The sequence below is a fragment of the Drosophila pseudoobscura genome, chromosome 4 (genome assembly GCF_009870125.1).
Source record: "Drosophila pseudoobscura strain MV-25-SWS-2005 chromosome 4, UCI_Dpse_MV25, whole genome shotgun sequence".
NCBI classification, from domain to species: Eukaryota; Metazoa; Arthropoda; class Insecta; order Diptera; family Drosophilidae; genus Drosophila; species Drosophila pseudoobscura.
Window position 1 is genome coordinate 27,753,416 of NC_046681.1, and position 24,187 is coordinate 27,777,602.

A 24,187-nucleotide genomic window follows, 5' to 3' on the forward strand; every position below is an offset into this window, starting at 1 on the left:
CTCTACAAGCTTGCTACATCTACACCTACATCTACATGTAAATCTACATATTGCCCGTTTAATCTTTTGATCTTTTGAAGAGAAAAGAACTCGATAAATCTGGAAACAAGAACATAATTATATGAGTTTTAATAAATTTGAATTTTTTATTAACTGAAAATGGCAACAACACCACCTTGGTGTGATAGTGTGGCTCAAGGGCTTGGTGGATAATATGGTCATACCTGCAAATACCCATAAATCAATACTAATTAGTATTTTGGATCAGCCCATCGATATTTACTGCGATATATACTCTTTAACATATCGTGTAAGTGCATTGAGCCAGCCCTCGTTTCGTTTCTGCAGTCACAGCGTTTTGGAAAGTGCGAGTCATTGGAGGAAAGTTTGAGAAATTCAATCAAAAATTCAGGAAAAGTGTGCGGTTGTAAGATTTGTCAATCAAATTGCAGTCTAGTTCGGGTAAATAACAAAATTTTTATATTTAGGAATAAAAAACGGAAAAAGAGCAAGTCTAAGGGCGAAAAGCAGCAAAAGCCGGCGAAAACTGGTAAGAAGAACATTCCAGAAGAACAACCACATGCATAAGGGCCTGTGTGTGTGTGTGTGTGTAATGCAAAACTAATTAGAGGTTATTCCGCTTAGAAATTTGGTACAAAGAAATTTGGTAAAAAAAACAGAGAAGAAAAATGTCGGACCGCAAGGCAGTGATCAAGAACGCAGACATGAGCGAGGAGATGCAGCAGGATGCCGTGGACGTGTCCACCATGGCCCTGGAGAAGTACAACATCGAGAAGGACATTGCGGCCTACATCAAGAAGGAGTTCGACAAGAAGTACAACCCCACCTGGCACGTGATCGTCGGCCGCAACTTCGGCTCATACGTCACCCACGAGACGCGCCACTTTATCTACTTCTACCTGGGCCAGGTGGCCGTGCTGCTCTTCAAGAGCGGCTAACGGGAGTTTTCAACAATTGAGCAACAGCCAAACTCCCAGGGAACCACCTCAACATAACCTAAACATCTAGAATGGCCGTCTGCAGCGAAAAAAAGTTAACCCACCGCCAACAAATCTCAATAAATTGTAATCCAAAGCAACACTTTCCCTAATAAAAAAAAAATTAAATTGCTCAAAAACAAAATACAAATTATAACGAGGGGAGGGGGCGCTGCTGCGGCCGCATAAGAAAAGACGCTGCGTAGTAATCGTCACCAATACCATAACACCTTTTTTTTCTTTTTCTTGCTGTCCACTGTTGCCGACCGCTGCTCTGCCTCAGTCGGCTGGCGCCGCTGCTTTGCATGAAAACGAGTGTGTGCGAGAGAGCGAGAGAGAAAACGTGTCGTCGGGCGCTGCGTAGCCACTGAAAATTGATTTGTCCATTCTGGCTCTAATATCGAACCGATCTGAACCAGATTTGGCAAACTGGTAGAAATGGACATTCTCTGTGATATTGCGTTTTTAAATTTTTCGTATCTTCATGGGGGATGTGAATGCCACAGATTTTCGTCTTTTGTGGGGGCGCCAGGGGACGGTTCCAAATTTTGAAATACACTTGCAACAGTGCCATATCACAGCAGTCTGGATACCACATTTGGTGGCCTTAGGTCTGAGATCTAGGCGCTTGTCTGCAGCGACAGGCAAAGCAGACCAGAAAACATGTGCTAGAGAGAGAGAAAGAGAGGGGGAGAGCGAGAGCGCGTGAGAGAATGAAATGGCTTATACATTCTAGACATAATAATGGGCCAATCTGATCCAGATTTGGCAATCTGGTAGATATGGCAATTCCCTAGTCTAGGTTCCCTAGGTTTCTAGTCTCTGAGATCAAGGCTCCAGAGGGACAGAGAGACATGCCTCAATCGACTCGGCTATTGATGCTGATCTAGAAACGCTTCCTTCTGGAAGTTGCACACATGCCCTTTGCCACAAATCTGTTATGAATACCCCTCTATACTGTTTTTCAGTATGGGGTCTTTGTAATGATTGATAATTCTAGTTACTGTTTATCTAATAGGTAATGAGGGGTATCTTTGTGGATGGCACTGTTGCTCCACCAAAAGGCTTAAATCTCCTTCTATACAGTGCAGGGGATTCACAGAATGTACTAAAGTACTAGTACTTTACTTAAGGTGATATCTCAGGTGCCTTAGCCCCTAATAATCCCCCAATTGTCAACCAAAAAGACTTTGTAATATCAGGGAATTTCAGGCAATGCCTGCCATATTAAAGACAATCATATTTGTAAAGTTTCCCTTGGGTTCAAGCTTTCAATCAACACTTCAATGAGCCCAAACCCAACGAACGAGCGCATCCGATAATGCTTTTTGCATTCAAACAGGACCCGCACTCTGCGATAATGTCCTTTTGAGTCCATCACAATCGCAGGGCAAACAATGGCGAGACGAGTGGTGTGGCAGTGGCAGTGGCAGTGGCAGCAGCATCCGCCTCACCTGGTTATGGGCAAATAAAAATTGCTTAATTAAGTTAATTAAAATATTGTCGCTGTCCAGTGTGCCGCCCGGGCTGGGCTGGGCTGTGCTGCTTCCGTGTGCCGTCCGCAGTGGCCTGGCCCTGGCCCTGGCATTTATGTATTTTTATTATCATAGCGATTGGCCAATTTCGGACGGGACATCGCTGGCGGTAATTATGCCAGATCACGTTCCAGTCGGCAGTCGGCAGTCGGATCGAGGTCGAGGCCTGAGTCCAGCAGCCGCAATAATAATCATAAAAATAATATTAATAAAGTTCTCAAAGAGCGGAATATATGTGCACATTTTTGCGAAATACTTTTACACTTGGCAGCAGCCAGAGAAGCATATGGAAATATTTTCCCTGGTTTCCAGGGGATTTCGGACAGCAGGAGGAGGATAGAGTTGGTTTGAGCCGCTTTCACAGTTCGACGACTTCTGGCCTTGTCCGACAGCTGACGCGCCTCCTCTGTCAGAGTCCGTGCATCCGTCGGACGGACAGAGAGGGTCAGTCAGACTGATTCTCATGCATATTTCATGGCAAAGGATTCGGCCCGCAAAAAAGTATACAAAAAAGCACACAGTAATTCCCCACTTTGGAGGCTAAAGCGTGCCGTAAAAATTTAAGTGCCACGCAATCAGTTTTACGCTGCAAAATCTTTATTAATATTTTTTTACGTTTACGTTTGTCAATTTATGGATAATATTTCAACAGGCCTTCATGCCAGAGAGCATTAAAAAACAGCCCCAACAAAGGTTGGCAAATGTTTGGATTCACGTCAAATGGCTTCCACCTCTGAACCAGTGCCTGCCCTTCCCAGAAATCCAGGGTTTTATGGTAGCTGTTTACCCTTCAAGCGATGTTTCGTGTCTGCCTCTGCTGTGGGCCGGGCTGAATGGCCAGAGGAGTGCAGTTCGAGGCCGAGTTGAGTCTGCGCAGAGGCTGGACGTGAGTGAGTGCCGCTCTGGCGAGTGAGTACGAGTAGATGGCGCTAGCGAGTAGGCGGATTGAAGTACTCGTTGGTTTTGGATGGGTTTTTGAAGAGTTTTTTGAATAGAAAGTGATGAAAATCTATAGGATATGAGGAGAAGGCAGGCAGAAGAAGCCTTTTGGGTCCTTGGGATGGGCTTTTCTTAGCCGTAAGTTTTATTTATACACAAAAACTTCCCAATTTTGAATTTTCAAAGCCCTCAAAAGTGTTAAAAATTCAGAAAAACCTTCCTTAGATCTATTTAATGTTTGAATTCCCATTAAAACTCTACACGGCTTTGTGGTTTTCAGAATTCCCATCATTTCCACACCCTTTCCGGCATTGTTTGATCTCTCAACACAACCTTCAGGGGCCCCCCCCCCCACCACCCCCCCCAACTTCTAGTTCAGCGACAAATGAGCAAGACTCTTGACCTTTTTTTGTCCATGAAGCAGCAGCGCGCAAAAAATGAACAAATATAAATTTTATAAATTACTGTCAGTAGCACTGACCTCAATATGAAATTACAAAACATAACTCGAGCACACACAGAGACAATTGCAATAGATACGAGTACGAGTACGAGTACAAGTGTAATTGCATTTTACTTGGATACAAAGCGGGGAAAAAACCTCACAAAAACCAAACGAAAACCGGACCAACCGCAGAAACATACGCACATGGATTCGAGTATGTAAAGTTTTTTGCTCTGACCTCAGCTGCTATAATTATTGCCATTTTTTGCTGTACATATCTGCCATAATGCCACTAGATTTTCCAGGGCCGGAAAACGGGTCAGTCCAAAGTCAACATTAGTTTTATTACAGCACAGGGCAGAGCACAGGGCAGAGCACAGGGTTTGGAGACTCGACAGTGGCATAAAAAAGGGAGCAGGAAGCACAAACTAAAGGGGGCTTAGGGGGGGAGGGGGTGTGTGGGTGTGTGGGAGAACAAACAGCAATGGAAACCTCATGGCAAAGCAGATATTCTCTCATTAAACAAAACAAAAATGTCACCAAATTTGTACCGAAAATTAAAATCATAAAAAAGGGAACTTTTGAGGATGTGCAACGACGACTTTTGTACCCTTTGAAATGAAAGAAAATAAGCAAATAATAATAATAAGAAAAATACGAATAATAATAATAATAATAATAGAAATAATAAAGAAATAATAATAAAATAATACTAATTAATAATAATAATATTAATTAATATTTAATAATAATAATAATTAATAATAATAAAAAGTAATAAAAAGAATATAAAAAAATATAATTATAATAGGAATATTAAAAATACAAATTTTAAAAAAATATAATAATAATAAGAATATTAAAAATAAAAATATAAAAAATATAATAATAATAAGAATATTAAAAATAAAAATAATAGGAAAATAATAGTATAAATAGTGGAAAATAAAGATGATAAAGTTTAAAGATAAATAAAGATTGTAGATAAAATAAATAAATAAAATAAAGATGATAGATTATAATCTGAAATGTACAAATATATGTATGTTCAATATAAAACTACTTTAAATACTATTCCTTATATTCCGAAAACTCTGAGCAAATGTTTCCACGACCAAAATGCTTTATATTCCATTATATTAATTGATTTAATTCTATTTTATTCTATTCCAAATTCAAATGCACTTCAAATCCACATTTTGTTACCAACAAACGCTGCTCCTCGTCCCACCCTCCGAGGGGGTATACCCCGTGAAATCTGCCTACTGCCTGCCGGCCTGCCTGTCTCTCCCATATGGAACATTACGTAGGCGTGGTCAGCGAAAATTTCATACAGCCATTGCACTGGATAATCGCAGACATAAACAAAAAAGTAATCGCAGCCAGAAGGACGGCAAAGGACAGAAAGGAGAGAGAGAGAGAGAGAGAGAGCGAGGAACACAAGAGCTTTCCTCTGAGCCATGACGGAAGTTACTTTCTTCTTTTTTGTCTATGTGTGTGTGGGTGTGTGATGAATGAGCCTGTGAGGGGGATTTGCAGGATGCGATATACTCCTACGGAGGCGCTGCCCCCCCCCCCCCCCCACTAGGGAGTCGATTTTTCATTTGGCTTACGTATCATCAACCAGAACTTGTCTCTGTTTCTCCCTGCTTTCTCTTCTCTGTTCTCTGCTCCTTTTGGTGCTCGTATCTCTGCCTGACCAATTCCATTGTCGTCAACGTCGTTCTTCTTGTTCTCCCACCTCCTGCCTCCTGCCTTTGCTCTGCTCTGCCCTCCACTGCTTCTTCTTCGTCCCCCTCTGCCCTCCCCTCTGCCCTCCCCTCTGCCCTCCCCTCTGCCCTCCCCTCTGCCCTCCCCTCTGCCCTCCCCTCTGCCCTCCCCTCTGCCCTCTTCTACTTCTAAGCTCTTGTCTTGGCTTGGACTCGGATTTGTGTGACCATCTCTTCTCTGCAGTGCCTCTCCAAAGCACTTCCTCTCTATGCCCCTCCATAGCACTGTCACACTTCCTCACTGTGCCCCCCCCCCCTCTCTCTCTCTCTCTTTCTCCATTTGTCCCCCATCTTTTCTTTCCATTTGTCGCTTTAAAGCTTTGCGCCTCAGTTGTTGTTTCTCTCATTGTTGTTGGCGGCTCTATAGTTTTTGGATTTTTCGTTTCCTCATTGTCTACTCATCACATCTTATTTCTTCAATTTTTTTCGTACACGGTATTCGAGGGGTATTCAAGATCAGATCAACAACAACATTGAGAAAATTCTTTAATAGAAATACCATCTGGAACTCTTGCTGGATGGATATTTCTAACCCAAGAAAACCCTGTAAAAAGCTCTGAAAATTATCAAAATTCCCACAAAATTTGTATCTCTTTCAGGTTTAGAGACCTCCCCATCGTTTCCCCAACATTTGCTCGACTTACCGGGTATTATATAGTCTATATAGATCTCCCATATCTTTCCCATTTGTTTGTGGCTTGCGTTTCGGTTATTGTTGCCTTTGATAAATTGTGCGCTTTTCGTTTTGACACATGTCAGCGTTTGTCTGCCCCCAAAAGCGGCACAGAAGAGAGCGGGAGAGAGGAGAGGCAAGTCTAGGCTGTACTAAAAAATACCCCCAAAGGTTATCGCACTTTCTTTTTTTTTAATTTCGTGTGCACTTCCTCCATTTTCCCTCCATTAAAGTCTCTGTCTGCACCTTTAACCTCAATCATATCTCTGGCTCTGGCTCTGCCTCTGTCTCTGCCTCCGTACCGACCTTTAACCCCAAGCAGATCTTTGCCTGAACTTTAGTTTTGGTCAAACTCGCATCTAGTTTTGTGGCTGATGTTTTTCTTGGTGACATTTTCAGGCCTGTCTGTCAGGGCACCTCAGCTCGAGGCCCCGTGGCTGGGCCCGGGCCCAACATGTCCTGTCAGAGTGTGTGTCCTGTCCGGCCAGCGGGCCCATGTTTTGTGTCCGTGTCCGTGTCCGTGTCGGAGTCCGTGTCCGTGTCAGACGTCACTTTATGCGCCTGACAGCGGCAACAATTTTATTTACTTAATTTGGCTTTAGTTTGTCATTTATTTACTTGTTTGCCACAACAACAGTTGGCCAAAGTGTCCTCCGCTCCTCCACCACTAGCCCGTACACGTGTATCTCCAGTTGCCGTACAGATCTCCGGGTTCTGGCTACTGGCTACTGGGCTCGTCGTGTGCGTTGCTAATGTCTGTTGCTGGCACTTTGACGCTGACGTTGATGTTGTTGCAACTGTTTCCTGACATTGCTTTTTTTTTGCTTTTGGGAGCAGGGTATCTGTTATTCTATGATCTATTTGTTTGGCCGAGGAAAGTGTACTTACTCTCTAATTATACTAGATTTTATGGCTTGAATTTTTGGTACCCTTTTTGGTGTTTAAATAACAGTTTTTATTGGACTTAATTTGTGGGGATTTTCACAGGTGATATTTTTTATTTAAGCCCCATTAAATTATACCCTTTGAAAATTATACTTGTAGATCTATCTTTTCTCTTTACAAAACAGAAAGAATCATGACAATATCTTTAGCCAGTTGGGCGCTGAAAATGTTGAAGTTTCAATGCTTTTATTGGTATTAAAATCGCCGCTGGGATATCCTCGGAATAGCCTTCAATAATAGTCCCTCTTATGTCTGATTTCTATATATTTAACTATCTTTTTTCTATCTTCGGTTTATATTTTAAGGCATTCATTATACTAGATTTTATTGATATTTTATAGATATATAACTAGCAGTTTTTATTGAGGTTATTTTGCGATTAAACGATTGCTCCTTTTTTCATTTTTCGGAACACGAAAAACCTTTATTTTCACAGGTGATATTTTGTAGGTAAGCCCCGCAATATGCGGGCTTTAAAATTCTACCTATAGATCCATTTTTTCTCGTTATTACACAAAAAGATTCAAGGCAATATCTTTGGCCAGTTGGGTGCCAAAATTCTTGAAGTTACGTATCTTCGAACCAGCCTAGAAATATCTAGTTATAGGGGCTCTTTTGTATGGCTTCTATATATGTGATTAGCTTTCTTCTAAATATGCGAATGGAAAATTCTACCCATAGATCAATCTTTCCTCTTTATTAAACAAAAAGATTCAAGGCAATATCCTTAGCCAGTTCAGCGCCAAAATTCTTCAAGTTTCAGGGCTTTCTTGGGCATTTAAATCCCCTTTGGGGTTACATATCCTCGGAGTAGGCTTGAAATACCCGGCAATAGGGATTCTTTTGTATGGTTTCTATAGTCTTCTCTCTCCAGGTCTTCTTTCAGGGCATTCCCCTATTCGTATTGCCTGCTCCTACATATATGAGAAGGAGGGTCCCTCATTTGGTTTTATTTGTAGCACGGTGACACATTTTGCTGCCCGCACTTTATTGCATATCGTTGTAGTTGTCGCTGTCGCTGTGTCCCTGTCGCTGAATACTGCCGGACGGAGAGAGAGAGCAGAGGCGGAGCAGAGCGTGCCATTGAATTTTTTATGAGAATTTAGAGCAAAAGTTGCTCGTTTCTTTGTTTGTTGTTGGAGTCGGACGACGGACTCCGGACTCCGAACTCCGTTTTTGTGCTGCTGTTGCACTTTGGAACTTTAATTAAATATTTATTTCAATCATTTTCGGCCAAATGGAAGGAAGGAGACCTACGAAATCCATTCAATGTCAGAGTGAGATCTCACACACACACACACACACATGCACAGCGGAGAGGGGGTGGGGTGGCCGGGGGGGACAGGGCACTAACATTTGTCATTACACATTAATAGCGCACCATTAATCTTTTTCGGACCGGGTCGGAATGGACGCCAGTTCCGGGGTCTGGACCTGGGCCTGAACCTGAATCTGAACCTGAATCTGAATCTGCGGCAGTGGCAGTGGCAGACGTCGTCTGTCGCACAAAACCGTTAATTAATGTATGCCATTTAGCTGGAAAATTGCAAAAGGGAAACACTCTCACAGACACGTACACGAATCTAGAGATGGCAGTCGGACGAGAGGCACGAGGATTACGAAAGGAGAGTCCTGGGAAGCCAGAGATGGCACTGTGATAGACCCAGGAAATGGAGGATGGAATCTTTAGCCCAATGGCCACCTTTTTGACCATCGCTAGACCCTCAATCACGCTGCCACCACTGCCGCACATGTGTTTGGCCCGGCCCATCATAATGAGCGCCAATTTAGTGCCCTTTTGAAGGGGTTGGTGGGGCGGGGGGTGGCTTGTGGGTGGTGGCTGGAAGGTAGTCGACTGAGTGGGTGGATGAATGGGCTTTGGTTGGCCGGCGGGGAGGTGGGGAGTCTTTGTCGCCACCGCAAACAAGCAAAGGCAAAAGCCGCAGCCGAGCAGCCGAGCAGCGACGTGGCTGAGCTCCAGTGCCCAGCAGGTATGCTTGATTAATGCTTTATAACAAGGAGCGCACACACAAAGCCCACCCCAGTCCCTCCTGCCCTGCCCCTGCCCCTGCTCTGAATGCACAAAGTACCCCCCAAACACCACACTCATTGGCATTTGTGTCGCAGGCATCGTGGCTGCATTTTAACATTAATTTAGTGGAATTTAGTGCAGAAAACGATGGAAGCCTTTCAGCCACAGCCTCGACACATGTTAATCCCCAATCCTGCCCCCCCGAAAAGCCACGAAAACGGTAATGAGGGTTCCTTGTAAGCTTCGATTAAGCATCGCTAGGGATTGAGGGGAAGGCAATGGCATGAGCACTGTTTCTTCTAAAACTTTGAACTATTTTCAATTTATTTGTAACCAAAAATAAAATCACAGGCCGCCCTTTATCGCTTGGCCGGCGGTTTCTCCTCTGTTGTTTCGGTCCTCAGGGACGATTTCCGTCTCAAGGGCTTCAACGATCTCCGCACCGAGTTCCTCACTCTATCCCTGGAATTACAAAGAATGGATATAAATATTAAGAAAATTAATACAAATTATTGTCCCTCTCATTCCACTGCCTTAAAGAAAATCCTTGCCAAACGAGTGAAAATGAAAACGATTTTCCCACTTCTCCTGCGGCGTTTTTTTTGTTTAATTTAATTAAGAAATTACAAACTCTGCGACAGGCCCGATTATTATTATTTTCACTCCCTCACGCTGCACTTTTCTGCATGTTTTTTTTTTATATTTTTTTAAATGTAAAAATTCTATTTCTGCTGAGATTTTTTGCCCTTGAGTGCTTCCTGTGGCGTTCGTTCATTAGGCAAAAGCGGAAGAAAGGCAGCGAAGCGGCAAGAAAAAGTGGAAAAAAATCCACCAGAGAAGGCCTGCTCGACCAGGAAGTACCTTGTAGTCATTGAGAGGACTTTGGGGAGATGGGAGTACTCCTAGATGGGAGGGTCTGATAGCTCTTGGGAGATAGAAGAGAAGGCCTGCTCGACTGGGAAGTACCTGGTAGTCGTGGGAGGACTTTGGGGGGAAGAGAAGGCATGCTCGATCAGGAAATTCCTGGAAGACTTCAGAGAGAGACAGGAAGCATTGCCTGTAAAATCACATGATATTCAGGGAGCTCCCCACACAATATACCCCTAGTTCCCCCCCATTCGACTGTGGGGTATATGGAAAGCTAAACCTAAAATGAAAAGTGAAAAAGTGAACAAAAAAAGGAGGAGATGGTGGAGGAGAGAGTGTGTCTAAAGAGTTGAAAGGTTTATTCACTTTGCCGTCTGGTGCCTCGAAGGGCGGCCATGGTAATGGAGACACATTTTCCGAGCTGAACATTAAGTAATTATAAGTTGGAGCCGGGAGCCGGCAGTCGGGAGCCAGGAGTTGGCTCAAAAGTTGCAAGTTGGCATTCTGCATCTGGCCAAACATATTGCATGCCGACAGACACTGCGTATGCGTAATGTGTTGAATAATTAAATTGTCAAACAATTGTCCTTCTTCGAAGGAGAAGAGACGGGAAAATGTTGACTCTTGACTGGGATTGGGATTGGGATTGGGCTTGGAATTGGAATCCATTGTCCGACTGGCTCTGCTCTGGAAAATGCTGCTTAATCATCTTTAATTGAAGAGCACTTGATGCCACTCGATGGAAACGCCAATTGGGGTTTGGGGGGCATTGTTTCTAATCCTGTTTTAATCTCCATCCGAATTTGCATTTAGTTTTTGTGGGAATATTCATGTGCTCGCTGATGGGTTTGCAATCATCAAAATGCTTTCAATTAAACTGTATTTATTATTCAGCAGCAGATAAAACAACAATCAACTCTGGTCTTGCTTCTCTCTTTTTTTGGCAGCGAATTTTGTGAGCAAACAAATTTTAATTGAATTTGATTTTGTTGCCATTTGATGGCCGCCAAAGAACTACCAATATCGTGTTTATGATTTCTTTTCAACATTTATTTGCCTGTCAGGAGGGGGGATAGCAGGAGGGGGAGCTCTCTATTCAAGTGGCAAAAGCTTTTAGTCAGATTGGCAGGATTTCCTAAAGATTCCACCGCAAATCTGTTGAGTAATGAACAGACGATTCGATGTGTGTGTGGGCAGGTCCCTGGACGTTCAAGGATTAGTTTGAGAGATGAATATCCATCTATTTGTGAATATTAATCGTTATATGTACAGAGAATTCCGTTTTAAATGTATAATAATCGGGGAGCTGCCCAGGGAATGTGCCATCAAGGGATTGGACTCCAAAGACGACGAATCCGCTTAGGACACTCCCAGTTTTGGGCATGGAATGCTCTGCAGAGGTTAACGTTTTAATCAGGCGTATATTACCGTGTATTCCTGCACTTTCTTACCAGTTCCTGCCGCCACCTCCAGCTTTATTCGGACCGCCAGCGTCATCCGCGCCGGGCCCGTTATCATTATCGTCCCTGGGCTCCGGTTTAGCCTCGACTTTTCTCTCAGGCTCGGCTTCTTTTCTCTCAGGCTCGGCTTCTTTTCTCTCGGGCTCCGGTTGTTTTTTCTGCGGCTGCTCTTCCCTTTTCTCAGGGCCCTCGTCTTTTTTCCCAGGCTCCCCTTCTTTGCCCTCTTCTGAGCCCTCTCCTTCGGTCTCCCTCTCTTCGCTGGACTCTTGCTGGGCCTGAGACAGTCTCGACCTTGCCCTGGGCTTCGACTTGGGCCTGGGAGGAGGCGCTTCTCTGCTGAGCGGGGCGATGCCGAACCATTCGGGCCTGAACTGGGCGAGTGTCTCGAGGCGCACGGCCGCCCGCTCGGACCAGCACTGGGGCAGGCCCTTCTCGGGCACCATGACCACCTTCAGGCGGGCATCCGATGCCGCCTGCACGCCCTTGATGGTCCCGTCGAAGACCAGCGTGCTGCTGGCGTCGGCCTCCCCCAGCCGGGACATGGCGATCAGGTAGACATCCGGCTCCGGCTTGGGCTGCTTCAGCTGCGGATCGTCGGCGCAGACCAGCGTCTCGAAGTGCTGGAAGAAGGCCTCCCGGCCGCGGATCTTCTGGCAGTAGAGGGCCTCGCAGCTGGAGCTGATCAGAGCCATGCCGATGCAGCACTTCTTCAGGTGGCGGACGAGTCGCTCCACGCCCTCCATCAGGGGCGGATTGCCGATCAGCTCCGAGGCCCGCTCGTTGACCTGCAGCAGGAAGTGCTCCCAGGACACGGGTATCCTGCACTTGCGGACAATCAGCTCCGCCATCTCGCCCGTGGCCATGACCCCCACCTGCAGCAGCAGCACCTCCGGCACCTGGCGATCGTAGCTGGCCGCCAGCTCGATGAGGGCTCGTCGATAGACGTTGCGGGTATCTATCATTTGGGGAGTTGCCAATTAGGATTCTAGGCCAGTGGAAAAACCTCTCACCGAACACCGAACTCTCCAGATCGAAGATGCAGTAGCAAATGTTCGGCTCGCAGCAGCTTGGGGCACAGCCCACGGGTTGGCAGCATCTGTTGCACATTCTCTTACGTGACGAAGGAAGTTTTCGAACAATTTTTAACAATTTTCAAACAGCATTTACCGAATTTTGTACACATAAAACTGACAAAGAATTTCCAAGTCGATCAAAGTTGGATATGACAACATTTGGCCCCCTCCCCCCCATCACCTATATAATGTACAAAATGGTTGGAACAGTCAGAGCAGTCGAACAGCTGACAAAATTGTCTGTTTCCAACACTGCCAGACGGCAAAATTTAGATCTGGACCGAAAGCATCGATGTTTCTACAGCACTGCTGCGAAATATATATAGAAATCTCCTATATAGAAATTCAGAGTCCAAGAAATTAAATGTATATTTTATTTAATTTGTTACGAATTAAATAGCTGGATTTTCCTTGAATTTTATGGTTTTTTGCCTTGTCATTAGCTATCGATACATCGTGTATCGCAATGCATTCTCAAATTCTCCCATTCTCCCATCACTAGCCGCCGAAGCGACGCATCGAAAAGCATCTGGCAAAATTTCCGAAAGGAAAGGATTTCCTGCAGAGAGTCTGAATTTCCCTCGAAGAGTCGCTAAAAGCCAAAAAGCAGCCAATGAAGCGGGGAGAAATAGGGTCACCAGCCAAAAACACGCGCAGCAAGCGCAAGACCATCCTGGAGGGGGCCGACCCGTTCGAGCGCGGCTTGGAGCCGGCTAAGATACTGGGCGCCAGCGTCAACTCGTCGGGTCAACTCACATTCCTGATGAAATGGAAGGGCATCGACAGTCTCGATAAGGTGAGTGCCAAAGTGGCCCACATAAAATGTCCACAGCTGGTCATTGCCTTCTACGAGGAGCGCGTGGTCTTCGAAAAGAAGGACACCGCCCCTGGCAGCACTGCTGCCGGATCAGACGACGAACAGGAAGAGAATGACGAGGCCCAAACCGAGGTTAAAACCGAGATCAAAACCGAGGCCGAGGACCAGAATTCGGATAATGGAGACGACGAGCTTTCAGTCGGAGAAACCTACAACTGAGCATATTCCCCATAACCTCACAATAACCTATACAAATTGAATGTTCTAGAATCGAATAAAACACACATCTCTCATTGTTCTTGTATTTTTTTGCATTTTATTGTGGATCTCAGCGGCTAAGTCGGAGCTTGGTCCTCGACGCCGTGCCGCACAACGACTAAGCCACACAATTTTCCATCACACCAGGAGAGTTTCAGATCCAGCGGCTGAACCGCCACCAGATGGTCACCTTCGCCATGCTCGGCCTCGGCAGCACCCAGCGGCACCGAGTCGCCCTCCAGAGGCTCGGTCTTTGGCTTGGCCGCCGGACACTCCTGCTCGGGTCCGCGATGCTCCACCTCCCAGCAGAGATGCGGCGTGTACTTCGTGGAAGGTTGGTCACACATGAACGTCTCGTTGGAGGCATTTTGCTGCGCAGAGTCTTGCTTCATTCTGGATTGATCTGGCAAAAAGAATACTTTATTTAGGCGTCCATTTCACAGTTTTTTACCTCGAACCTACCACAAGCGAAGAAGAAGAGAACGAAAAGTCAACAATTACTTGCCAATTGGCAGGAAAAAGAAGAAGAAGCCACGCGTTTGGGGAAAATTAGCGCCATGGAGGGGGGAAAATGGTCACATCGAAAAATAGTATTTATCGGGTACGCTGGATCATCCCCCCAATGAATATTCCCGCTTGAAATAAACTCCAAAGACACCATAGACATTAAACTATCCGAAAACATTCTTATTTTTATTTCATTAATAGAAATCTACTCAAGTATCGAGAGCTATCGATACCACAAAGCTTGGAAATTGCGAATAATTTTGTGATCTCCGAGAAATTATCTGTGGCAATGCTCAATAAAGCGTTCTCGCCATGAATGCCCTTTGACATTGGACTCTGGCAACATTCCTGCGAAGAGAGCGAGAGAGAGAGAGATGCATGAGAGACAAAGACACAGAACTAGTGTTGGACAGTGTTGGGAAGCGAGCCAGGAAGCTGTGTCTTGTGTCTCTTTCACTTCGGGGAAAAAATAATTAGGAAAACCACAAAAGTGCTTCAAGTGTTTCATTACCTTTGGAAAAAACAACAATGGAGTACGGGGATTCCGAGGATTACGAGCATGCCTCTCCGCTGCGCTCTCCGCCGGCCACTCCTCCGCTGATATGAAAGGAGTGCTAGAATACAGTGGATTCAAAATGTATTCTAGAGCTTCTCAGTACAGGCATCGTCTGCCGATCAGCCCGTTGCCAGTCGCCGCCGCGAGCCCCAAACTCACTGCCAGCCAACATCCAGGATGTCCCCCTCGGCTTTGGTGGGGCCTGGACTTGGACCATCGAAGAGGCCCCTGGAGGGCTACTCATTGCTTTCCTCTTGTGTATCCGTCTCTGATGGAATTCTGAAGGTTCGTCCCCAAGTGGATTGGGAATCCGTTGGAGTTTTTTCTAGGAACTTTGATCCCTACTTCCGCTACACATTTTGAATGGCCAGAAACATAACGCCACTCCCTTTTCTTTCTTCTTCTTTGAGAGATCTGAAGGAAGCATCGTCTGCTGTGGTGGATTCTCCTGCAGGAGGCACTCTGCAGGTCTCTTCAGAAGGGGGGCAGTCCAAAGTACTGCGGCCTGAAGGCCTCCAGCGAGCGGAGCCTCAGTGTGGCCGGAGCACTGAGTCGAATGGAGAGCAGGGGATCCGGCACGAGCACAACCTGCATGCCGGCGGCCAAGGCAGCCTCCATGCCCAGCAGCGAGGACTCCAGCACCAGGCAGTTCTCCGGCTCCGGGGGATCCTTGAAGCGAGCGGCGGCTGTGAGGAATATATCCGGAGAGGGCTTGCACCGCTTCACCTCCGAGTCGGAGCCGCCGACGACCGCGTGCTGGAAGACCTCGAAGAGCTGGGCGTGGGGACGCACCTTGAGGTCGTACGACTCTCGACTGCCGCTCGTCTCGAGGGCCAGGGGCACGTGGGAGGCGTGCAGGTGGCGCAGGAGGCGCTCCGCGCCGGGCATCAGGCCCACGGACCCCAAGTGGTCCCGACTGTGGAGCCTGTGGAGGCGCTGGAACTGCGTGCGGCTGAGGGGCAGGCCGTAGCTGTCGATGATCATGTCCGCCGACTCCGGGGAGGGCTTGCCCATGCACCGCAGCTTCAGGTCGAAGCCGTAGATGTGGCCGAAGGGGTCGAGGATCTGCTGCACCGCCCGCGTGTTCAGGCGCTCGCTGTCGAGCAGGAGGCCGTCCAGCTCGAAGATGCAGTGGGTCACGGGTCGGAAGCAGCAGTGCCGCGACGAGGAAACCAATTCCGACATTTTCCTGCGATTCTAAGAGATTCTAAGAGATTCTGAGATTCTATTTTTTTGTTTTTTCTTCTAGTAAACTTTGAATTTTGATGGATACAACCCGATCGGATCCGATAGAATGTGCTCTCTACCCGAACTCGAACTTTGAACAGGTGTCGTAGTGGGGCAGGCCGAAAAGCTGCGGCTCGAAGTCCGCCATCGAGTCGAGCACCTGCGTGGCGCCTGTCCTCTGCTCCGAGGGCACCCGGGGATCGGGGATCATCACCACCTGCATGCCGGCGGCGATGCCCGCCTGCAGGCCGTTGGGGGAGTCCTCGAAGACCAGACACTGGCCGGGGTCCGGCGCCGGGTGGAAGCGGGAGGCGGCCAGCAGGAAGATGTCCGGGTGGGGCTTGCCCCGGCCCGGCCTTAGCTCCGGGTCATCGCCACAGACCACGTGGTGCAGGGCGGGGAACAGGTCCCTGTGCGGCTGCGACTTGGTGTGGAAGGCGGCCTGCACCGAGCTCGTGGCTATGGCCATGGGAATGCGGTGATCGTGGAGGTGCAGCATCAGGTCCTTGACCCCCGGCAGCAGCTGGACATTGTTGATGCGTCCGAAGACCACGGAGTCGAATATCTTCAGGTACTCGACCGGCGTCAGCGGCAGCTGCAGCTCCTCGACCAGCTGCCGGGCGGACTGGAGGGCCGGCATGCCCATGTACCGCAGCTTCATCTCGTACGTGTAGCTCTTGCCGAACGGCGCCACGATCTCGTTGATCACATCCGAGTACATGTTTTCGGTGTCTAAGGAGTGATTGATGATTGATGGAGATTGATGGAGTAATCGAATGGGAATGGGAATGGGAATGTGCAGGGGCCTACCCAAGACGGTCCCATCGCTGTCGAAGATGATGTGCGTGACGGGCTTGTAGCAGGCCCTGGAAGCCATGATTACCCCTTCTACGACTCTGCCCCTACGACATGCCGCCAAAGCTGGGATTTAATTTGAAAATTCAATTTTGAATGCCGGAGCAAGGACTACCCCGCTGATCAAAGCCTCTGCTCGTGTCTCGAGGGTTTTAATTAAACAATTTAGACGTCGCCTTCTTCTCGTCGGATTCTTGGCAACTTTTCGGGAATCTCCGCCCACTGCGGGGGGCACTGCAGGGGCTGCAGCTGTCATTTTGCTGGCGCCTCTTGGGGCAAGCTGCATTTTTGTATATTTGACTAAGTCGAATGCATGCGGCGCACGCTTGCAGCGGGATGCCTCCTCCCTGCCTCCCTGCCTCCCTGCCTGCCTGTCTGCCGCATGTTGTTACAAAGTTGCGTAATTGATTAAGCAGCTGCCAGCCAGGCCACAAGACGCAAGTTGCGGCAACGCGTCGCCGAAACTTTGGCTTAGCCAATACGTGCCACCGAATGGGGCGGGGGAGGGGGCAACCAAAGTTTGTTGGCTTCAAACGATGGGGTGGCGCGGGGGTCAAAGGTGAATGCATTGCGATGCTTGATCTCGGAAGGGGGGCGGACCGTTTAGAGGGGCATTGAAAGCTGCAATATTTTTTGGGTACTAGGAAGTGAAATGTTACGATGCCCTCAATGTCCACAGGAAAGTGCAACTGTGGCCAATAAACCCCACTGCAGTCGAGGACCCCATTGTCCAGTCCTTCGAGTGCTCAAGTACTGAAGTGGAGCCCACTTTTATTACCTTTTATTGGCACTCTTCGGTGTCGCTGTCGCTGTCTCTGCAGTCGAAGCCATTGACCGTAACGCATTAATGTCCTGTGGCCGCCAAAATCGAACCCTGCTCCAGAAGTTTTACGTTCCGGCAATCGGCTTGTGGCCTGCCCGCTCGACTGGCTCCAACTGGCTAACTGCTTGGCTGAGCTTGCATATTTTATGGCCCAAAGTCCAAGTTTAATTGGAACAATACCAATAAATGCCAAATGCAGAGAGCCAAAAAGTTTGATGTGCATTGACCGGGATTCGGATTCGGATTCGGATTCGGAGGAGCCCCAGCGACCGCAAGGCTAACAACGGCTTTTGGCTGCAAGTTTGCGGTCTCACAGAGGGGGGGCAGGGGGGTGAGAAGGTAGCCAACGGCTGTCGTAGACAACGAGCAGAAACCAGTTAACAATTCAATGAACGCAATTACGGCTCACGGGGCGCACGGAGCACCCTGAGGGGCACGTTGCCAGGACAGCGATTAGAGGACGCGTTCAAATTAAACGTTTACAACATATTGTTGTTGCCCAGCCGGCCGTTGGCCGTTGTCCCCGTTGGGGAAATGGCTGGAAAAAAGCACCGTCTCTTGGCCATAAATGCCGGGCCGCCCAAAATGGTTGCCTGCATAATTTATGCGCACAATTCGTCGCTGCATTCGAATGATGCTTCCACTCCTGGCTCCACTCCTGGCTCCACTCCTGGCTCCACTCCTGGCTCCACTCCTGGCTCCACTCCTCGCTCCACTCCTGGTTGGGGGGGGTGTCCGTCCGTTTAATTAAAAGGCATTTTATTGACTGAAAGACGTGTGGCGTGTGGGTTGCCAGCAAATTGATTTAGCTGATTTGGCATTTTCCATTCAATTCCGTCAATAGGAAATTAAAGGCGCTGGCAATGGGAGCCAAATCAAGTGAATCCTTAAAGGATCCACCGCAAAGGAATACCAAATTGAATAAATAGTATAATCTCCCAGAGAGTAACCCAATATCCTGCGGCACTCAATAAATGTTATCCAAAGGCTCAAATGTCAGTCACATATTCCCTCAATCATCAGAAGGACTTCTCCTCCTCCTCCTCCTCCACCGCCCACTGGGGCCATTTCCCCAAGGGTCTCCTCTACCGACTGCAACACGGTCCCTCCCCCCGGAAAGGGGGCTGGAAAACATGGGCACAAAGTCCAATTTGTTTGTAATGGCATTACTTTGTTTGCGAAACAAATTTTGTATGCATAGCGAGTCCTTGTCCGCGTCGTATCCTCGTTCTTGGGGCTTCTGGGGGTCCTGGGTGCCGTGCAACAAACGATGCAAGAACCCCACTCGCAACTGCCGCGGGTGGCACACTACACAACACAAAATACTAGTAGAAAAATGGCAAATAAAATATATGCATGTGAATATTTCTAAAATCGTTGTACCATAAAATTTCCCCAATGGACGTGGCCGGGAGAGGGGTGGAGTGGAGTGGAGTCGAGTCTTCTCCGGTGCTGCCTTTTCGCTGTTTAATTTTACAATTGTCCTTTTTCTTTTCTATTCCTGACCAGGGAATCGGCGAGGAGGAGAGATCTGAGAGTGTGCCTGGGAATGGTTGTTCGGGGAATGTTCGGGGTTTATCTATGCGCATCCGTTCCGTATGCGGTCTTCTGATTTATGCTTCCTTCTTTCTGTGGGCCAGCATTTGTTTTGTTTTCGGTAAACACAGGGAAAAAGCTGCGTGGAAAACCCGCTTTTGGGGGTAGAAGCAGTCCAACTGGGTTTCCTTCCTTATTTGGTTAATGGAACTGTCATACGAATTAGATCGGAGGTCCGGGATAGGTGAGGCTTTAAGGATGGAATTTCCACATGGTTTGTGGGAGTCTTCTCTAGAGTCTACTATTCAATGTTTTAAGATTTGATTAGAACCGGTTTCGGCTAAGACTAAAGACTATCTATCAGTGTCTTTATCTATCCATCTATCTATCGAATCTATCTCTCTATCTTACTTTAATGAAGTCACTTGTTTCGTGAGGCTTTTACACAGAGTTCAAGTGCTTTGCTTTGCTCACCACTATATCTATCGTCTATCTATGGGTTCTTTAAAGAGGTTACTTGGTTCCTGAGTCTCTTAAGCATAGTCAGAACAACCCCAGCCCGATATTCCCCATTTATCCATAATTATTTATGTATTTAGAAGGACTGATTGGGAAAATCATATCAAATAAATTGAGAAAAAACTATTTATTTTTTAAATATTCAACAAAAATTAAGGACACATTTTGTTTCTACTAATAAGCATACCCCCCCTTACTGGTTACGCCCTTGGATTAAAGCCAGTGCTTAAGTAAATCCCTTTAATTCTCCTCTACAGATGTATAAGACTTATACTTATACTTATACTATAGAGACATACATATACATATACTCCCACGCACGGCAGCAGCCTATGCAGCCGCTATCTCCCTCTCTCTCTCGTCTTCAGCTCGCGCCTAACGTTCGCTCTTTCGCTTTCGTTATCGCTCGCTCGATCTGTCGCGCTTTGGTTAAGCTTCGATTGCTTCGGCTTTGGCTTCGGCCCGCCTGCCCTCGGCTGGCGCTTTAGTATTGCATCGTCGTGGGAATCCGACACCGTCATCCGACGTTCGTCTTCAATCCAACACCGTTTTGAATCGATCTAACTCCCACTGCCGCGTCGTGCTCTCTTTCGTTATCTCTTCTCCGAACCATCGCATTGACTAAACTAAACAATCGTCGAATTTTACTACCATACATATATCTACACAATATATGCCATAGCTCAACGAACCCCCCATTAAGACCAAAATACAACACTCGAATGTTAAATGTGAAAACCGCATTCCGTGTATTAAAGACTTTTCAATAAAATAGAGCTTCTCGCCACTTAGACGTGGCTATTAAAGCATTTCCTGAACAAATCTGAAATCAGAATCGCAGATGTTTTCGTACCGTTTCTCCTAGGCATCTGGTGGACACGAGTGCTGTGGTATTTTTATCATTTTGCTCAGAACAATGCCAGATTTTCTGGCCAGGACCTGGGCCGTGTATATTATATCCGAGGTGGGCAGACGAATGCGGGTCTGGATGACGGCCCAATCTGAAAGGCAGAACCTTTGCCATAACTATGGCCATAGAAATTCCTACTCTGGGACTTACGAAAGCTGAAAAGGTTGTTGGAATCGAAGCACATGTAGCGTATGGCAAAGTTGTCATAGTCCGTGTCCAGTACGTTGATCTGAATGCCTTCGGGAAAGGCTAGACGGAAGAATTCTGGCATTATTGGGGATTGCTTAAGGTTGGGGCTTTTCCTTACCAGAATTTGTGGTTATTAGATCGTATTTCCCGTGAGATGGGTCCACATTTCTAATCTCCTCGACTTTGATCTTCAGTGTGTCGGTCCTGTGGAAGAGATTTAGGTTGGAGTAGTTTTTGGTTTGTTTTTCATTGGCGGCTTACTTGGTGCTCAGCTCTGTACGTTTAATCCAGATTTTGTCCTCTTCCTTCTTGAACTCCACCGTCTGGCATTTGGGCACACGTTTCGAGAAAGTCGGATACACGGAATACGTATACCATTTGCCCAGAAAGCGATCCATGTCCAGGTCCCCCACAGCCGTCATATTCGAGGGACAAGGACCCTCAAGGGCGATCATGGCCAGAGTGGGGGGTATGTAAATGAGTACAATGATGGGAAAGCTGTTCAAAGATATTTTTAAGGCTATTTATAGGGAGCTCTATGGTGGATACTCACACGAAGAGCTGTGGCATGATCATGATGCAGAGGTTGCTATCGGAATGAATTGGAATTGAATGAAATGGAGGGTCTTGACTGAATGGATTGGCCATGGATTGGTCGGAAATAAAGGCTATTTCATGCTCACAAACGTGGTACAGTGGCTATCCGCTTCAACACCCAGCTAAAGCCTTCTACAGAGTCTTTTCCATAACCGAAACTATGTTTTTTATTCCATGCTTTAACGAATAATATATCATACTACATTTGATAACATTTCTCTATCCATCTACGTATGTACAGGGTTCGAAACAGTAAATTTAGGAGCTCAGAAAGTTCATAAAGATGTTGTAGAGACGCAAGTAGAAGCGTCGCAGCCATTCTCATGCCTTGTCGATGGCATTGGGCAGCACAGTGCCGACAAACTCATCGACGGGGTCCTCTGTGAGATCCTCGACGCCGAAGTCCGTGCTGTTTGCAGCCAGCTTGGGGCACTTGCTCTGAATGGTGTCGATGAGGAAGGATTGGTTGATTTTATTCTCCTCCAAGATCTTTTTGGCCGACGCAATGGTCTCCGCCGAGGGCTCACGTTCGCGGGTTAAGATCCAAACGAGCTCTGAAAGTGCGATAGATAGATATTTTTAAAAGGTAGCAGGTGTGCGCATGCCACTGGCATAATAATTTTCCAGTAGACTTCCTCGTCTACTCACTGATATTAGCCAGAGATGTCACGCTAGTGCAGCTGTAGACAACGGAGTACGACTCGTAGTCGGTGCCCAGAACCAGGTAGTTGGGTTTCGACGTTTGCTCTACAAATTTGGACACATTCAATAGATATTCAATAGATCAATGCGGAAGAGACATCACTTACGGCCGGGGAAAAAGGCCACAGCCAGCCGGGCGGGGCCTATGACCTTGGCTGTTCCGCTTATGTTCGAGGGGTTGCCAGTTCTGCATAGTTTACACATAATTATTATATATATTTAGGTGTAGATATTTCCCCCCCACTCACATTCGATTGATTCCCCCATTCACCACGGACAGCGTGGCATTGTCGATGATCTCGTAGTCGGCGTAGATGCACTTCTTGCCGATTTCGAATGCAAATGGATACTTGCTGTGCTCGTACCAGATCCCCAAGTACTGCGTATAGTGGGAAGAGTATTAAGAGCTTTTCGACTGACACTGTATTATATATTAATCTCTATAGGAATTGTTTTTATCACAACAGCTGGCGGCTTGCGGGTGTTTGTGTTTGTGTTTGTGTTTGTCAAGTGGTTTTAGGTATAAACTAATCAATATATTTGTTTATCTTATCTTTTTGTTGGGGGGTTCTTAAGGGGCCCTCAAAACTACTGTGTAATGAAATTTTAATTAATTTCTGTTTGTGTTTTTCTTTAAAATTCCAAACCCATTACATCACTAGAAGAATATGGCATGCTCTTTGGCGGAATATACTATATACTAGACTGTATTTTATTGAGTATTTTCCTGGTCCCTTTCTTTGCCCTTGGGTGGAAAGTTTTACTATCTTTTCTGTGGTCTTTGGATGGAAATTTAATATAAAATGCAATAAAAGTGCAATGTTCACGTACTTTTGTTATCCGATTCCCTAAGAAACATAATCTATAAGATTCATTCATCAAAGTTATCCATTTCTTTGCTCTTTTCCTTAGTCTTCCCCCCAAAATCCACCATCTACGAATCCTATCCAATCTTTTACCGCCTCTCAGATCAGCTGTTCCCCTAAGAAAGCTTTTAGTCCCCCGCCTATCCCCAGAGCGATCTGCAAGGCTAATCATATTACAAAATACACATTTTCGCATCTCTTGCTTTAAATTGTATAGCACCTTTGATGACCTACATGAACTAAATCAAACAAGAAACACTCACCGAATCCACATCGAAGGTGTCCATTATTTTGACCTCCGGACACTGTCCGGGAAAGGGCACCTGCGAGTGCACCAGCCAAACTCCATTGCCGGCCAGCAGCCCCACAAGCAGCAGGAAATTCCAGCTGCGAGCGTGATTAAGCGGAGTGTAAAGAGCCGTAAGAGGTGGGCAAACAATCAAGAGACTTACCCCGACCGATGATGAATCATTTTGGAGATTATAGATGTGCTGCTGGACTGTAAGCTGAGCGCCAAACGATTTCTGTTCTACTTCTGGCTTAGAACTGGGACTCGACTGCAGCTGCAATACACCTTTATATGCCTTTACATGCGTGCGGGGCGAGCTTTTCGCTCTGGCCGGACGGAGCGCGGAGAGGAACGGAGAGCTTTTCCGATTGCGCCGACGCTGCCTGACAATGTAAACAAAAGTGAAATGCAGACGATCTGAATAGAGAGCGCTGTCTGTCTACGTGTCTCCATGTCTCCATGTGTGTATCGTTACACTCTCTGGGCGCCGTAGGCGGAATTGTGATTGCAATATTTACATCGTTTAATGGCAAACTATATGGTACTTTTTGTGCGATTGTTCTCTATAGATAAGGGCTTCCGTGTAGCCAGCGCGCAGCGGCTTGCATATCAATTGTGGGCGATCAACTGAAGTAGTTCAATGTCCTGAAAATGGTAGATGGGTGATGCATATGTACATATATGCATATATAGGTATGTCAGCTATGCATGATAGATACTATATATACACATATGTATGTACTCACATATATATCATTCTGTGCTTATGAAATGCCAGTTTAGGTGCTTTTTTAGAAGAC

The 24,187-nt window shown here is 46.7% G+C and overlaps 7 protein-coding genes across 8 annotated transcripts; 2 read left to right on the forward strand and 5 right to left on the reverse strand.

Moving 5' to 3' along the window:
- The first annotated feature begins 318 nt into the window (after positions 1 to 318).
- On the forward strand, positions 319 to 1,111 carry Cdlc2 (Cytoplasmic dynein light chain 2). Its single transcript, XM_033380302.1, has 3 exons — positions 319 to 427; positions 489 to 550; positions 646 to 1,111. Exon 3 carries the CDS (start codon positions 690 to 692, stop codon positions 957 to 959), a length of 270 nt encoding a protein of 89 aa, XP_033236193.1. The 5' UTR covers positions 319 to 427; positions 489 to 550; positions 646 to 689; the 3' UTR covers positions 960 to 1,111.
- Positions 1,112 to 9,629: 8,518 nt separating this feature from the next.
- On the reverse strand, positions 9,630 to 12,909 carry LOC6903189 (pseudouridine-5'-phosphatase). 2 transcript variants are annotated; one of them, XM_002132852.3, is made up of 3 exons: positions 12,674 to 12,909; positions 11,655 to 12,618; positions 9,630 to 9,798 (listed from the first exon to the last, which is right to left on the reverse strand). In XM_002132852.3, the coding sequence occupies exons 1-3, from the start codon at positions 12,768 to 12,770 to the stop codon at positions 9,696 to 9,698; spliced, it is 1,164 nt and encodes a 387-aa protein (XP_002132888.2). In that variant the 5' UTR covers positions 12,771 to 12,909; the 3' UTR covers positions 9,630 to 9,695. The 2 variants fall into 2 exon arrangements, with proteins under 2 accessions (XP_002132888.2, XP_015036379.2); XM_015180893.2 differs by lacking the exon at positions 9,630 to 9,798 and adding an exon at positions 11,420 to 11,595 and having other exon boundaries at positions 12,674 to 12,908.
- A 368-nt stretch (positions 12,910 to 13,277) lies between these two features.
- LOC6899211 (chromobox protein homolog 5-like) lies at positions 13,278 to 13,857 on the forward strand. The gene has a single exon (XM_002136276.3). It carries the CDS (start codon positions 13,350 to 13,352, stop codon positions 13,770 to 13,772), a length of 423 nt encoding a protein of 140 aa, XP_002136312.2. The 5' UTR covers positions 13,278 to 13,349; the 3' UTR covers positions 13,773 to 13,857.
- Positions 13,858 to 14,483: 626 nt separating this feature from the next.
- Positions 14,484 to 16,091, reverse strand: LOC6903191 (probable pseudouridine-5'-phosphatase). The gene is made up of 2 exons (XM_033380216.1): positions 14,830 to 16,091; positions 14,484 to 14,666 (listed from the first exon to the last, which is right to left on the reverse strand). Exon 1 carries the CDS (start codon positions 16,057 to 16,059, stop codon positions 15,349 to 15,351), a length of 711 nt encoding a protein of 236 aa, XP_033236107.1. The 5' UTR covers positions 16,060 to 16,091; the 3' UTR covers positions 14,484 to 14,666; positions 14,830 to 15,348.
- Position 16,092: 1 nt separating this feature from the next.
- On the reverse strand, positions 16,093 to 17,077 carry LOC6903193 (pseudouridine-5'-phosphatase). The gene is made up of 2 exons (XM_002132856.3): positions 16,912 to 17,077; positions 16,093 to 16,833 (listed from the first exon to the last, which is right to left on the reverse strand). The coding sequence occupies exons 1-2, from the start codon at positions 16,976 to 16,978 to the stop codon at positions 16,178 to 16,180; spliced, it is 723 nt and encodes a 240-aa protein (XP_002132892.1). The 5' UTR covers positions 16,979 to 17,077; the 3' UTR covers positions 16,093 to 16,177.
- Positions 17,078 to 20,559: 3,482 nt separating this feature from the next.
- On the reverse strand, positions 20,560 to 21,591 carry LOC4817628 (lopap). Its single transcript, XM_001356988.4, has 5 exons — positions 21,487 to 21,591; positions 21,195 to 21,431; positions 21,052 to 21,137; positions 20,895 to 20,993; positions 20,560 to 20,835 (listed from the first exon to the last, which is right to left on the reverse strand). The coding sequence occupies exons 1-5, from the start codon at positions 21,579 to 21,581 to the stop codon at positions 20,696 to 20,698; spliced, it is 657 nt and encodes a 218-aa protein (XP_001357024.4). The 5' UTR covers positions 21,582 to 21,591; the 3' UTR covers positions 20,560 to 20,695.
- A 90-nt stretch (positions 21,592 to 21,681) lies between these two features.
- Positions 21,682 to 23,683, reverse strand: NLaz (Neural Lazarillo). Its single transcript, XM_002132857.3, has 6 exons — positions 23,551 to 23,683; positions 23,362 to 23,485; positions 22,481 to 22,611; positions 22,340 to 22,419; positions 22,179 to 22,277; positions 21,682 to 22,084 (listed from the first exon to the last, which is right to left on the reverse strand). Exons 1-6 carry the CDS (start codon positions 23,568 to 23,570, stop codon positions 21,852 to 21,854), a joined length of 687 nt encoding a protein of 228 aa, XP_002132893.3. The 5' UTR covers positions 23,571 to 23,683; the 3' UTR covers positions 21,682 to 21,851.
- Between the last annotated feature and the right edge of the window lie 504 nt (positions 23,684 to 24,187).